Source organism: Salvelinus namaycush, chromosome 3, assembly GCF_016432855.1.
Source record: "Salvelinus namaycush isolate Seneca chromosome 3, SaNama_1.0, whole genome shotgun sequence".
Lineage (NCBI taxonomy): Eukaryota > Metazoa > Chordata > Actinopteri > Salmoniformes > Salmonidae > Salvelinus > Salvelinus namaycush.
In genome coordinates this window covers 97,872,458-97,888,408 of record NC_052309.1, presented here as the reverse complement: position 1 = coordinate 97,888,408, position 15,951 = coordinate 97,872,458, and the positions used below count along the sequence as shown (strand labels likewise).

At 42.9% G+C, this 15,951-nt stretch overlaps 1 protein-coding gene across 5 annotated transcripts in view; it reads left to right on the top strand.

Annotated features, from left to right (window-relative positions):
- Positions 1-15,722, top strand: part of LOC120043843 (septin-9-like) — a 149,772-nt gene extending 134,050 nt beyond the window's left edge. For all 5 annotated transcript variants that reach the window (XM_038988440.1, XM_038988442.1, XM_038988441.1 and 2 more), the window contains 4 exons: positions 6,858-6,953; positions 8,699-8,795; positions 12,882-12,933; positions 13,127-15,722. In XM_038988440.1, coding sequence (XP_038844368.1) covers positions 6,858-6,953; positions 8,699-8,795; positions 12,882-12,933; positions 13,127-13,268 — 387 coding nt within the window. In that variant the 3' untranslated portion in view covers positions 13,269-15,722. The remainder of the gene's footprint in view (positions 1-6,857; positions 6,954-8,698; positions 8,796-12,881; positions 12,934-13,126) is intronic.
- Positions 15,723-15,951: the final 229 nt, after the last annotated feature.

Below are 15,951 nucleotides of genomic sequence, written 5' to 3'. Positions count from 1 at the left end.
GTAGATGCAACAGTAGTAGTAGTAGATGCAGCAGTAGTAGATGTAGTAGTAGTAGATGCAGCAGTAGTAGTAGTAGATGCAGTAGTAGTAGTAGTAGTAGTAGATGCAGCAGCAGTAATAGTAGCAGTAGTAGATGCAACAGTAGTAGTAGTAGTAGATGTAGTAGTAGTAGATGCAGTAGTAGTAGATGCAGCAGTATTAGTAGTAGATGTAGTAGTAGTAGATGCAACAGTAGTAGTAGTAGTAGTAGTCGCAGTAGTAGTAGTAGTAGATGCAACAGTAGTAGTAGTAGTAGATGTAGTAGTAGTAGATGCAACAGTAGTAGTAGTAGTAGTAGATGTAGTAGATGCAACAGTAGTAGTAGTAGATGCAACAGTAGTAGTAGTAGATGCAGCAGTAGTAGTAGTAGATGCAACAGTAGTAGTAGTAGATGCAGTAGTAGTAGTAGTAGATGTAGTAGTAGTAGTAGATGCAACAGTAGTAGTAGTAGTAGATGCAGTAGTAGTAGTAGATGTAGTAGTAGTAGTAGTAGATGCAGCAGCAGTAGTAGTAGCAGTAGTAGTAGATGCAACAGTAGTAGTAGTAGTAGTAGATGTAGTAGTAGATGAAGCAGTAGTAGTAGTAGTAGATGCAGTAGTAGTAGTAGTAGTAGTAGTAGATGCAGCAGTAGTAGTAGATGTAGTAGTAGTAGATGCAGTAGTAGTAGTAGTAGATGCAGTAGTAGTAGTAGCAGTAGTAGTAGTAGATGTAGTAGTAGATGCAGCAGTAGTAGTATATGTAGTAGTAGTAGATGCAACAGTAGTAGTAGTAGTAGATGCAGCAGTATTAGTAGTAGATGCAGCAGTAGTAGTAGATGTAGGGGAATGGGAGGTTGTTGTATTAGTAGTAGATGCAGCAGTAGTAGTAGTAGATGTAGCGGAATGGGAGGTTGTAGTAGGTGCAGCAGTAGTAGTGCCTCAGGACTACCTGGCATGATGACTCCTTGCTGTCCCCAGTCCACCTGGCCATGCTGCTCCTCCAGTTTCAACTGTTCTGCCTGCGGCTATGGAACCCTGACCTGTTCACCGGACGTGCTACCTGTCCCAGACCTGCTGTTTTCAACTCTCTAGAGACAGCAGTGGTAGAGATACTCTCAATGATCGGCTATAAAAAGCCAACTGACATTTACTCCTGAGGTTCTGACTTGTTGCACCCTCGACAACTACTGTGATTATTATTATTTGACCATGCTGGTCATTTATGAACATTTGAACATCTTGGCCATGTTCTGTTATAATCTCCGCCCGGCACAGCCAGAAGAGGACTGGCCACCCCTCATAGCCTGGTTCCTCTCTAGGTTTCTTCCTAGGTTTTGGCCTTTCTAGGGAGTTTTTCCTAGCCACTGTGCTTCTACACCTACATTGCTTGCTGTTTGGGGTTTTAGGCTGGGTTTCTGTACAGCACTTTGAGATATCAGCTGATGTAAGAAGGGCTATATAAATAAATTTGATGTGATTAGTAGTAGTAGTAGTAGCAGCAGCAGTAGTAGTAGTAGTAGCAGCAGCAGTAGTAGCAGCAGCAGCAGTAGTAGTAGCAGCAGCAGTAGTAGTAGCAGTAGTAGTAGATGCAACAGTAGTAGTAGTAGTAGTAGATGTAGTAGTAGATGCAACAGTAGTAGTAGTAGTAGTAGTAGTAGATGCAGCGGAATGGGAGGTTGTAGTAGTAGATGTAGCGGAATGGGAGGTTGTTGTATTAGTAGTAGATGTAGCAGTAGTAGATGTAGGGGAATGGGAGGTTGTTGTAGTAGTAGATGTAGGGGAATGGGAGGTTGTTGTAGTAGTAGATGCAGCAGTAGTAGTAGATGTAGAGGAATGGGAGGTTGTTGTAGTAGTAGATATGGGAGGTTGTTTTAGTAGTAGATGCAGCGGAATGGGAGGTAGTAGTAGTAGTAGTAGTAGATGCAGCAGTAGTAGATGTAGGGGAATGGGAGGTTGTTGTATTAGTAGCAGATGCAGCAGTAGTAGTAGATGTAGCGGAATGGGAGGTTGTTGTATTAGTAGCAGATGCAGCAGTAGTAGATGTAGGGGAATGGAGGTTGTTGTAGTAGTATTATTAGCAGTAGTAGATGCAGCAGTAGTAGATGTAGCGGAATGGGAGAATGTTGTAGTAGTAGATGTAGGGGAATGGGAGGTTGTTGTAGTAGTAGATGTAGTAGTAGATGTAGGGGAATGGGAGGTTGTTGTATTAGTAGCAGATGCAGCAGTAGTAGATGTAGGGGAATGGGAGGTTGTTGTAGTAGTAGATGTAGTAGTAGATGTAGGGGAATGGGAGGTTGTTGTAGTAGTAGTAGTAGATGCAGCAGTAGTAGTAGATGTAGGGGAATGGGAGGTTGTTGTAGTAGTAGTAGTAGTAGATGCAGCAGTAGTAGTAGATGTAGGGGAATGGGAGGTTGTAGTAGTAGATGCAGCAGTAATAGTAGATGTAGGGGAATGGGAGGTTGTTGTAGTAGTATTATTAGCAGTAGTAGATGCAGCAGTAGTAGATGCAGCAGTAGTAGATGTAGCGGAATGGGAGGTTGTTGTAGATGCAGTAGTAGATGTAGCGGAATGGGAGGTTGTTGTATTAGTAGTAGATGCAGAAGTAGTAGATGTAGGGGAATGGGAGGTTGTTGTATTAGTAGTAGATGCAGCAGTAGTAGATGTAGGGGAATGGGAGGTTGTTGTATTAGTAGTAGATGCAGAAGTAGTAGATGTAGGGGAATGGGAGGTTGTTGTATTAGTAGTAGATGTATTAGTAGATGTAGCGGAATGGGAGGTTGTTGTATTAGTAGCAGATGCAGCAGTAGATGTAGGGGAATGGGAGGTTGTTGTATTAGTAGTAGATGCAGCAGTAGTAGTTGATGTATGGGAATGGGAGGTTGTTGTATTAGTAGTAGATGTATTAGTAGATGTAGCGGAATGGGAGGTTGTTGTATTAGTAGTAGATGTAGTAGTAGATGTAGGGGAATGGGAGGTTGTTGTAGTAGTAGTAGATGTAGATGTAGGGGAATGGGAGGTTGTTGTATTAGTAGTAGATGCAGCAGTAGTAGTAGATGTAGGGGAATGGGAGGTTGTTGTAGTAGATGTAGATGTAGATGTAGGGGAATGGGAGGTTGTTGTAGTAGATGTAGATGTAGATGTAGGGGAATGGGAGGTTGTTGTATTAGTAGTAGATGCAGCAGTAGTAGTAGATGTAGGGGAATGGGAGGTTGTTGTAGTAGATGTAGATGTAGGGGAATGGGAGGTAGTAGTAGTAGTAGTAGTAGATGCAGCAGTAGTAGATGTAGGGGAATGGGAGGTTGTTGTATTAGTAGCAGATGCAGCAGTAGTAGTAGATGTAGCGGAATGGGAGGTTGTTGTATTAGTAGCAGATGCAGCAGTAGTAGATGTAGGGGAATGGAGGTTGTTGTAGTAGTATTATTAGCAGTAGTAGATGCAGCAGTAGTAGATGTAGCGGAATGGGAGAATGTTGTAGTAGTAGATGTAGGGGAATGGGAGGTTGTTGTAGTAGTAGATGTAGTAGTAGATGTAGGGGAATGGGAGGTTGTTGTATTAGTAGCAGATGCAGCAGTAGTAGATGTAGGGGAATGGGAGGTTGTTGTAGTAGTAGATGTAGTAGTAGATGTAGGGGAATGGGAGGTTGTTGTAGTAGTAGTAGTAGATGCAGCAGTAGTAGTAGATGTAGGGGAATGGGAGGTTGTAGTAGTAGTAGTAGATGCAGCAGTAATAGTAGATGTAGGGGAATGGGAGGTTGTTGTAGTAGTATTATTAGCAGTAGTAGATGCAGCAGTAGTAGATGCAGCAGTAGTAGATGTAGCGGAATGGGAGGTTGTTGTAGATGCAGTAGTAGATGTAGCGGAATGGGAGGTTGTTGTAGTAGTAGTAGTAGTAGATGCAGCAGTAGTAGTAGATGTAGGGGAATGGGAGGTTGTAGTAGTAGTAGTAGATGCAGCAGTAATAGTAGATGTAGGGGAATGGGAGGTTGTTGTAGTAGTATTATTAGCAGTAGTAGATGCAGCAGTAGTAGATGTAGCGGAATGGGAGGTTGTTGTAGATGCAGTAGTAGATGTAGCGGAATGGGAGGTTGTTGTATTAGTAGTAGATGCAGAAGTAGTAGATGTAGGGGAATGGGAGGTTGTTGTATTAGTAGTAGATGCAGCAGTAGTAGATGTAGGGGAATGGGAGGTTGTTGTATTAGTAGTAGATGCAGAAGTAGTAGATGTAGGGGAATGGGAGGTTGTTGTATTAGTAGTAGATGTATTAGTAGATGTAGCGGAATGGGAGGTTGTTGTATTAGTAGCAGATGCAGCAGTAGATGTAGGGGAATGGGAGGTTGTTGTATTAGTAGTAGATGCAGCAGTAGTAGTTGATGTATGGGAATGGGAGGTTGTTGTATTAGTAGTAGATGTATTAGTAGATGTAGCGGAATGGGAGGTTGTTGTATTAGTAGTAGATGTAGTAGTAGATGTAGGGGAATGGGAGGTTGTAGTAGTAGTAGATGTAGATGTAGGGGAATGGGAGGTTGTTGTATTAGTAGTAGATGCAGCAGTAGTAGTAGATGTAGGGGAATGGGAGGTTGTTGTAGTAGATGTAGATGTAGATGTAGGGGAATGGGAGGTTGTTGTAGTAGATGTAGTAGTAGATGTAGGGGAATGGGAGGTTGTTGTAGTAGATGTAGATGTAGATGTAGGGGAATGGGAGGTTGTTGTATTAGTAGTAGATGCAGCAGTAGTAGTAGATGTAGGGGAATGGGAGGTTGTTGTAGTAGATGTAGATGTAGATGTAGGGGAATGGGAGGTTGTTGTAGTAGATGTAGATGTAGATGTAGCGGAATGGGAGGTTGTTGTATTAGTAGTAGATGTAGTAGTAGATGTAGGGGAATGGGAGGTTGTTGTAGTAGATGTAGATGTAGATGTAGGGGAATGGGAGGTTGTTGTATTAGTAGTAGATGCAGCAGTAGTAGTAGATGTAGGGGAATGGGAGGTTGTTGTAGTAGATGTAGATGTAGGGGAATGGGAGGTTGTTGTAGTAGTAGTAGTAGATGTAGGGGAATGGGAGGTTGTAGTAGTAGTAGATGTAGGGGAATGGGAGGTTGTTGTATTAGTAGTAGATGCAGCAGTAGTAGTAGATGTAGGGGAATGGGAGGTTGTTGTAGTAGTAGTAGATGTAGGGGAATGGGAGGTTGTTGTAGTAGTAGTAGTAGTAGTAGTAGTAGATGCACCAGTAGTAGGAGATGTAGGGGAATGGGAGGTTGTTGTAGTAGATGTAGTAGTAGATGTAGGGGAATGGGAGGTTGTAGTAGTAGTAGATGTAGGGGAATGGGAGGTTGTTGTAGTAGTAGTAGATGCAGCAGTAGTAGTAGATGTAGGGGAATGGGAGGTTGTTGTAGTAGTAGTAGATGTAGGGGAATGGGAGGTTGTTGTAGTAGATGTAGGGGAATGGGAGGTTGTTGTAGTAGTAGTAGTAGTAGATGTAGGGGAATGGGAGGTTGTTGTAGTAGTAGTAGTAGATGTAGTAGTAGATGTAGGGGAATGGGAGGTTGTTGTTGTAGTAGTAGTAGTAGTAGTAGATGTAGGGGAATGGGAGGTTGTTGTAGTAGTATTATTAGCAGTAGTAGATGCAGCAGTAGTAGATGTAGCGGAATGGGAGAATGTTGTAGTAGTAGATGTAGGGGAATGGGAGGTTGTTGTATTAGTAGTAGATGCAGTAGTAGATGTAGCGGAATGGGAGGTTGTTGTAGTAGATGCAGCAGTAGATGTAGGGGAATGGGAGGTTGTTGTATTAGATGCAGCAGTAGATGTAGGGGAATGGGAGGTTGTTGTATTAGATGCAGCAGTAGATGTAGGGGAATGGGAGGTTGTTGTATTAGATGTAGATGTAGGGGAATGGGAGGTTGTTGTATTAGATGCAGCAGTAGATGTAGGGGAATGGGAGGTTGTTGTATTAGATGCAGCAGTAGATGTAGGGGAATGGGAGGTTGTTGTAGTAGAAAAAGTAGTAATTGAAAAAGGCAGGCATTCATTTCAAGGCAATTATAGCAGCCATGCTCACAGATCCCCACCAGTGTCCCTCTCATTAGGGAAGCTCTGTACGACCGGATAGAAAACGTTTAACCAGTGTGTGTGTGTGTGTGTGTGCGTGCGTGCGTGCGTGCGTGCGTGCGTGCGTGCGTGCGTGCGTGCGTGCGTGCGTGTTTGCTTGCTTGCTTGCTTGCTTGCTTGCTTGTTTGTGAACGTGTACACTGACAGTGATGGGCCGTTGGTTTCAACAGAACATTTTGGAGGAGATTAGTGAAGGGATTTACGTTAACACCACCTAAATCTGTGGGTAACGCAGTGTGCAGATGGTCTTGATTTCTCACAAAATACTGTTATGTATCCAAAGGATTTGTCAGACATGTCTGGCTAATTGCGGTTGTTAGGCTTTTGCTTGTGTGTTCCCATAACCTTTTTAATTCATGTATTCAAGTCTCTGCAAGGGTGTGTAATGCATTTGTCGTGTTTCTCTACCTTTTTTATAGCAGGGACCAGCAGGCTAGGTGTTTTATTGTAAGGCCGCTTACAATAAAACTATCACTGTAGAACTGACTAAATGAGAGTCAGTTAACCAGCTCAGGGACAAGCAAGCAACATCCCATGGACTGGGGCTTTTCCACGGTAGAGGATGAGAAACACCCTAGTCACAGAGCTACCCTAACCTCTCCCCTCTTCATGGAGGTCACTCCCCCTAACCCTGCTCCTTCAGCTCCAGAAGGAAGCTCTCTGTGTGGGGAGGCTGTGTTAGCATTACCGGGCCAGTCTCACACTCACCTCTCACCCAGAACTGTTTTTGTGTCCCCAGATCAGGGAAGAGCTACGGGCCAATGGGATCGACGTGTACCCCCAGAAGGAGTTTGACGAGGACGCAGAGGACCGGATGATTAATGACAAGATCAGGGTGATTTGAGTTGACACATCTGTCCACAGCTTTACCCACTTGCCCCTAGCCATAAGCCCTCACATTACCGCTTATAGCTCCACTCACCTGTGCTACGTCCCTGTTACAGTAGGTCCCTGTTGATCCATGTTGATAACCTGGTTAAATTACAGTTGGGTCCCTGTTGATCCATGTTGATAACCTGGTTAAATTACAGTTGGGTCCCTGTTAATCCATGTTGATAACCTGGTTAAATTACAGTTGGGTCCCTGTTGATCCATGTTGATAACCTGGTTAAATTACACTTAGGTCCCTCTTGATCCATGTTGATAACTTGGTTAAATTACACTTAGGTCCCTCTTGATCCATGTTGATAACCTGGTTAAATTACAGCAGAGTCCATGTTGATAACCTGGTTAAATTACAGTTGGGTCCATGTTGATCCATGTTGACTACCTGGTTAAATTACAGTTGGGTCCCTGTTGATCCATGTTGACTACCTGGTTAAATTACAGTTGGGTCCCTGTTGATCCATGTTGACTACCTGGTTAAATTACACTTAGGTCCCTCTTGATCCATGTTGATAACCTGGTTAAATTACAGCAGAGTCCATGTTGATAACCTGGTTAAATTACAGTTGGGTCCCTGTTGATCCATGTTGACTACCTGGTTAAATTACACTTAGGTCCCTCTTGATCCATGTTGATAACTTGGTTAAATTACAGTTGGGTCCCTGTTAATCCATGTTGACTACCTGGTTAAATTAGAGTTGGGTCCCTGTTGATCCATGTTGACTACCTGGTTAAATTACACTTAGGTCCCTCTTGATCCATGTTGATAACTTGGTTAAATTACACTTAGGTCCCTCTTGATCCATGTTGATAACCTGGTTAAATTACAGCAGAGTCCATGTTGATAACCTGGTTAAATTACAGTAGGGTCCATGTTGATAACCTGGTTTAATTACAGAAGGGTCCATGTTGATCCATGTTGATAACCTGGTTTAATTACAGTAGGGTCCATGTTGATCCATGTTGATAACCTGGTTTAATTACAGTAGGGTCCATGTTGATCCATGTTGATAACCTGGTTTAATTACAGTAGGGTCCATGTTAATCCATGTTGATAACCTGGTTAAATTACACTTAGGTCCCTCTTGATCCATGTTGATAACCTGGTTAAATTACAGTAGGGTCCATGTTGATAACCTGGTTTAATTACAGTAGGGTCCATGTTGATCCATGTTGATAACCTGGTTTAATTACAGTAGGGTCCATGTTGATCCATGTTGATAACCTGGTTTAATTACAGTAGGGTCCATGTTGATCCATGTTGATAACCTGGTTTAATTACAGTAGGGTCCCTGTTGATCCATGTTGATAACCTGGTTAAATTACAGTAGGGTCCATGTTGATCCATGTTGATAACCTGGTTTAATTACAGTAGGGTCCATGTTGATCCATGTTGATAACCTGGTTTAATTACAGTAGGGTCCCTGTTGATCCATGTTGATAACCTGGTTTAATTACAGTTGGGTCCATGTTGATCCATGTTGATAACCTGGTTTAATTACAGTTGGATCCATGTTGATCCATGTTGATAACCTGGTTTAATTACAGTTGGGTCCATGTTGATCCATGTTGATAACCTGGTTTAATTACAGTTAGGTCCCTCTGCTGCAATATATATCAAATGTCAGTTTATTTTACTCTTCATGGTATGTCTCTTTGTTCCTCCTGTCTGTCTCTGTTCTTTCTGTCCTGTAGGAGATGATCCCGTTTGCTGTGGTGGGCAGCGACCAGGAGTACCAGGTCAACGGCAGGAGGCTTCTGGGAAGAAAGACAAAGTGGGGAACCATAGAAGGTAGATGGCCTCCTCTTCTTTCCTCTTTCTCCATCTTCTCATTTTTGCTTTAGCACTTTTTGTCTTTTTATCTTTGAGCAGTCGTCTCTCTCCTTAGCAGTATGAAGGCTAACGTTATGAAGAGGTCTTTTAGTTTTCCTTTCTTGATTAATGTACACCGGCCAGTTAAGACTAAACAAGACAGAGGAGATGAGCGGAAGGAGTAGAGGGGGGAGGAGCAGTGTGGCACCTCTCCGTTTTGGACTGTACTTCTTGTGGCATGATTTATTTATTTTTAAATTGCAATGTAAAAATTTGAATAAAACCGATCGAAGTTCATTTGAGTTCCCTCTTCGTTAATTCTGCTGCCTACTACACCATTAGAAGGCCTATAATTTAGCCACAGAGGATGAAAAGTTTCTTCTTTTTTTTTATTGTCGAGCTGTGGATTGTGTGTAGCCCAATAACAAAGCATAACGTACAGTTGGGAAGACGCTGCAAATCTAAGTGAATAAACAGCATGCAGACAAAACAAGCCTTCCGCAACAACACAGGTTGGAATGCAAATGGCTCCTGCTAAAAAGAGAAGACTCTAATCTGTCCAAGTAAAACAAGAGAGAGACTTGGCTTTTTGCACCAGTGCATCGGCCATCACCAGTGAGTGATCTGCACATCATTGGGTGAGTCAGTGAAACTGTAAAGAATTTTTAGGACTATAATTTCCTCCTCATATTGGACAATATATGTGTCTCCACAGACCTGAGCTCTTGATTTTTATTGCTATCAGATTGTCAGTTAGTCAGTGTCAAAGTACAGCCTGTCATTTTGATCATTTGTGCGATATTAAAAAAGATTCTGACAGTCTCCAGTTATGTAGAATTACATAGAATTGCATGAAATATGTTTATAAAAGGCCATATTTTTCCCGGACCCGAGGCTACTCAACATTTTCCCTGTTTGAAACTTCTGTAAGTGCATCTACTATACTGCTCTATGCCACGACGAAGATCCAATACCATGATATGCATTCAATGCTTTATAATAAAGGTTACAAAAATATATATTGTGTGTTCCGATACCTCAGAGCTCCCCAGGTCACCCCCCTCTCACTCTCACTTTTTGTTCCCGCACCTCCCTATTTACAAATGAAGTTTTGGGGAGGAGTAGTCCTCAGATGATTTCACTCGTCCCCAGACAGACAGAGATATAGACTGTGTCATACAGCTGGCTGAGACTACCGCTCTACAATGTGTCTGTGTGGAAGAGGGAGGCAGAGCATGTAACACCTCTCTACAGAGGCTGCAGTGTCTGGTCTCATAGTGACAGAGGGGTGGAGGGGAGGCTGCAGTACAGATCTATCCGTCCCCACTGAAAGTGTCACTCATTGGATTGGTGGCGTGTTGTCTGAGGGGTTCCACTGTGCTCCACTCACACACCCCTGGTTACGTAGTTAGCATCGGTCTGAGCCAGGGGTCAACAACTAGATACATCCCTAATCCTAAAACTCAGTGGGAGTGTTGTCTGGGGGCTTTTATTGGCATATGTACAGATACTGCTAGAACCATAGATGTTCTCTTGTCTCTCTCAGTAGTAGATGTGATTTCCAGCATCACGACCAGCAAACCATTTTAAAATGTCACCATCACACACTTCAGATGATCTAATTTCAACCATGCATTTAATTACATCACCATCAGACTGAGACAGGTGTCTACTTCTCTACTTCTATTAAAACCTCCCTAAAGGAACCCTTCATTTCCTACAAAGGAAGCCTAGCGTGTCTGCAGTGGCAGGTTCTGATGTTGGCCTATAGTCCTGTGATATTATCTATCATTCAGACACGCATCATCCAGTGGCCGGCCGCGTCTGACTGTCTTGTTAGACACAGAATTTGTTCAGCCGTCAGCATTAACTAGTTCTTTCTCTCTCTCTCTCTCTCTCTCTCCACTGTTCTCACTAGTTATCGCTCTCTCTCCACTGTTCTCACTAGTTATCTCTCTCCACTGTTTTCACTAGTTCTCTCTCTCTCTCTCTACTGTTTTCACTAGTTCTCTCTCTCTCTCTCCACTGTTTTCACTAGTTCTCTCTCTCTCTCTCCACTGTTTTCACTAGTTCTCTCTCTCTCTCTCCACTGTTTTCACTAGTTCTCTCTCTCTCTCTCTCCACTGTTTTCACTAGTTCTCTCTCTCTCCACTGTTTTCACTAGTTCTCTCTCTCTCTCTCTCTCTCTCTCCACTGTTTTCACTAGTTCTCTCTCTCTCTCTCCACTGTTTTCACTAGTTCTCTCTCTCTCTCTCCACTGTTTTCACTAGTTCTCTCTCTCTCTCTCCACTGTTTTCACTAGTTCTCTCTCTCTCTCTCTCCACTGTTTTCACTAGTTCTCTCTCTCTCTCTCCACTGTTTTCACTAGTTCTCTCTCTCTCTCTCCACTGTTTTCACTAGTTCTCTCTCTCCACTGTTTTCACTAGTTCTCTCTCTCCACTGTTTTCACTAGTTCTCTCTCTCTCTCCACTGTTTTCACTAGTTCTCTCTCTCTCTCCACTGTTTTCACTAGTTCTCTCTCTCTCTCCACTGTTTTCACTAGTTCTCTCTCTCTCCACTGTTTTCACTAGTTCTCTCTCTCTCCACTGTTTTCACTAGTTCTCTCTCTCTCCACTGTTTTCACGAGTTCTCTCTCTCTCTCCGCTGTTTTCACGAGTTCTCTCTCTCTCTCTCCACTGTTTTCACTAGTTCTCTCTCTCTCTCTCTCCACTGTTTTCACGAGTTCTCTCTCTCTCCACTGTTTTCACGAGTTCTCTCTCTCTCTCTCTCTCTCCACTGTTTTCACTAGTTCTCTCTCTCTCTCTCTCTCTCCACTGTTTTCACTAGTTCTCTCTCTCTCTCTCTCTCTCTCTCCACTGTTTTCACTAGTTCTCTCTCTCTCTCTCCACTGTTTTCACTAGTTCTCTCTCTCTCTCCACTGTTTTCACGAGTTCTCTCTCTCTCTCCACTGTTTTCACTAGTTCTCTCTCTCTCTCCACTGTTTTCACGAGTTCTCTCTCTCTCCACTGTTTTCACTAGTTATCTCTCTCTCTCTCTCTCCACTGTTTTCACTAGTTCTCTCTCTCTCTCTCTCTCTCCACTGTTTCACTAGTCTAGTTCTCTCTCTCTCTCTCTCCACTGTTTTCACTAGTTCTCTCTCTCTCCACTGTTTTCACTAGTTCTCTCTCTCTCTCTCTCCACTGTTTTCACTAGTTCTCTCTCTCTCTCTCTCTCTCTCTCTCCACTGTTTTCACTAGTTCTCTCTCTCTCTCTCCACTGTTTTCACTAGTTCTCTCTCTCTCTCCACTGTTTTCACTAGTTCTCTCTCTCTCTCCACTGTTTTCACGAGTTCTCTCTCTCTCTCCACTGTTTTCACGAGTTCTCTCTCTCTCTCCACTGTTTTCACGAGTTATCTCTCTCTCTCTCTCTCCACTGTTTTCACTAGTTATCTCTCTCTCTCTCTCTCCACTGTTTTCACTAGTTCTCTCTCTCTCTCTCTCTCCACTGTTTTCACTAGTTCTCTCTCTCTCTCTCTCCACTGTTTTCACTAGTTCTCTCTCTCTCTCTCTCCACTGTTTTCACTAGTTCTCTCTCTCTCTCTCCACTGTTTTCACTAGTTCGCTCTCTCTCTCTCTCCACTGTTTTCACGTTCTCTCTCTCTCTCTCCACTGTTTTCACGTTCTCTCTCTCTCTCTCCACTGTTTTCACGTTCTCTCTCTCTCTCTCCACTGTTTTCACTAGTTCTCTCTCTCCACTGTTTTCACTAGTTCTCTCTCTCCACTGTTTTCACGAGTTCTCTCTCTCTCTCCACTGTTTTCACGAGTTCTCTCTCTCTCTCCGCTGTTTTCACTAGTTCTCTCTCTCTCTCTCTCTCTCCACTGTTTTCACGAGTTCTCTCTCTCTCTCCACTGTTTTCACTAGTTATCTCTCTCTCTCTCTCTCTCCACTGTTTTCACTGTTTTCTCTCTCTCCACTGTTCTCACTAGTTCTATGTAGTGGGGTAGTGGAGAACTGCATCAGTGTGTGTTGGTGTCTGATTTGACCTCGTGAGGCGCTTACCATGTGTCTTCTCTCTCCTCTCTGCAGTTGAGAACATTGCTCATTGTGAGTTTGCCTATTTGCGGGATCTACTGATTAGGTAAATATCTACGTGTGTGCGTGTTGTATGTGAATGTGTGTGTGAGTATGATAATGTGTTTCTGAATAATGTGTCTTTGTCAGTCTGTGTGTGTATGTTTATGTCTGTAAATCAGTCTGTGTGTCATTTATCATTACATCCCCTTATATTGACCTCAGCTGATATCTAACTAGCCCCATCTCTCCCCTGTCAGGACCCACATGGAGAACATCAAGGACATCACCAGCAGCATCCACTATGAGGTGTACCGCGTCCGCCGCCTCAACGAAAACAACACTGCCGTCGCCCATGCCAACGGCCTCCCCCAACACCACATGACCTCCCATGAGATGTAGAGCCCTGCCCACCGTGTCCCATGAGCCCTCACTTCCATCCCGTTATCCTTCCATCCCTCTCTCCCCTCCACTCACTCTCAATGCCAAACCCTTCTACAGAAGGGAGAAAACACACACTGGGGGGACTGAGGAGCGTAGTCTTAGCGCCCCCAAGTGGCCAAATACAGACATATAGAATGGACTGTTGATGCCAATGCATTGCCCCTCTGATAACCTGGTCTCTCTGACTAACGTCTACATGAAGGGGGGGGGGGGTAAATGCTAGCTATCACTTGCATTCATTCAGGTTTAACCAGGCTAAGTAAACACTATTAATGTACTGCAACCTTAATCTGTGTGTTTTCAGTTATTCTGTCGTTCTTTAGGTCCCTCGTCTGTCGGGTTGGTTAACAAAATAGCACTGTGATATCAGGCCCATTACATACAAGCAGTGACAGAAGTGCCCTCAAACTTTTGTTCGGGTAAAATATTGATTTCTCATCCATTTTTTATATAGCCCCTGTAAAACATCCTTCGTTCATTGTTCATTTGACCTGCTATCTGAAGGTTCTACAACGTTCATTTCTGTTCCCTTTGAGAGGGAGTAGTTTAGCCTTGAGGGACTGTATTCTGAGTAGGAGTGCTGATTTGGGATCAGTTTTGCCTTTTAGATAAAAGATGACATGGACAGAGAGACCTGAGCCTAGATCAGCACTCCTACTCTGAGACGCTTTCTACACTCAGAACTGTGGTACAGGATCCATGGCGACAGCAGCAGAGGCACAGGACAGATACTCAGCTAAGTATTTAGAAGTATGACACATATAAATCAAATCTATTCATTCTATGGCAGTTGATTAATTTGTCAGAGTTCTGTTTGATGATGTCCGAGAGGGGTCAGTTGAAGATGGTGAATGGGGAGTGTTTAATTGTGATGGAAGTTGATAATGCTGTTGGAATGGTCAGGGTTACATAATGTCGGGGGTGGACTGGAGGTTTTGAGTCTAGTGGACATCGTCGACACGTCTGTAGGGCCAGAAGTTTTTCCCCATAACTTGAACTGACCAGAAAAAACCTTGATCCCTTGTAAAAGCCTGTAACTAGGACGTTCTCAGAGTCGTAGTTATAGACTGTAACTAGGGTCTTCTCTGAGTCGTAGTTATAGACTGTAACTAGGGTCTTCTCTGAGTCGTAGTTATAAACTAACTAGGGTCTTCTCTGAGTCGTCGTTATAGACTGTAACTATGGTCTTCTCTGAGTCGTAGTTATAAACTAACTAGGGTCTTCTCTGAGTCGTCGTTATAGACTGTAACTAGGGTCTTCTCTGAATTGTATTTATAGGCTGTAACTAGGGTCTTCTCTGATTCGTATTTCTAGGCTGTAACTAGGACCATGAGTTTTTCCTGGTAAAGTCACATGGTCAGGAAACTCCTGGTCCTACACGTGTATGATGCAGAGTGAGGGGAACACTCTCCTGTTGTTTCTGTTATCATTGAGGAGCCAGTGCTTTAAGCCTTGGGCTGATGACATTACAGCGATACATATCCGTCATCCTATTGTGGTAATTGTTATTTTTACATGGCTGCGTCGTCGTACAGGTCGTACAGGTCGTACAGGTATTACTGTCAGAAAATAGATTTCAAAATGCCCTCAGTGCCTTTTTAATTCCAAATAAGAGATGTCATTTTGGGGTGTTTTTTTATATACAGATGTTTAAAGAGTGATTTAAAATAAATAGTATTTATGCACATTAGAATGATAAAAAGTGTACCACCCACCCACTCATCCACACATGGTAGTTGTCCTGAGCCGAGAACACTTAATCAGTTTCTCCTGCCCAAGTCAAGTGTTAAGGAAAAACTCCTGGTCCTAGCTATGTGCCGTGTCTCTGTGCCTTGGACAACACTATTGCCTTCTTATTTATTGGAGACTGTCCGCTAGCACGTGCTTTTAAACTGGAAGGACAACAGTCACAATTAAGGCCCTGAGTTTTTCCAGACCATGTGACCTGACCAGGATCATTCTCCATAGCCTATAACCAGGGACCTGAGTTTTTCCTGGTCAGGCCAAATGGTCTGGACAACTCTTGGTCCTATTACTGATGTGCTAGCTGGTGCCAATCACCACAGCAGAAGACACTTCGTTGTTATCAAGTCTCTTTATATCAGACTGTGCACCCTGAAACTAAAGTCCTCCTTATACTCTTAGTTCTCTCTCTTTCTCCCACTTTCTTTTCTCTTGTTCTCTTCTTCCGTTTCTTAGATATCAACCAGTAACAGTAATATGTGGTGTTTAAAGGTTTTATGTGTTTCAGTTTCAAACTATAATCCTCAACTTCCAAACATCATCGTCGTCATGCTCTGTCCTGTATATTCATTGTCAGATACATTTTTGTACTGGTATTAATAATAACAGAATTTAACTTTTGATATCGTGTTATTTTCAAGAAATAAAGATGAAAGTTGTATATAGTCATTTCCTTGTCAATTTCTCCTTCTTTTCCAACTGTTACGTCGTTAAATTAGACCTTAATATGTTTTGCATACTTTATAAGATTTGTATATATTTTTATGCTCTTAAACATGTTAGAAAAAAACTTGATGAAACTGGTAAGTTGTTTATATGAAAATTCGTATAAAACTATTGACCGCATTACTGATCTAATACCATCTAGCTGCCGATTTAATTCACACATAGGAGCCTT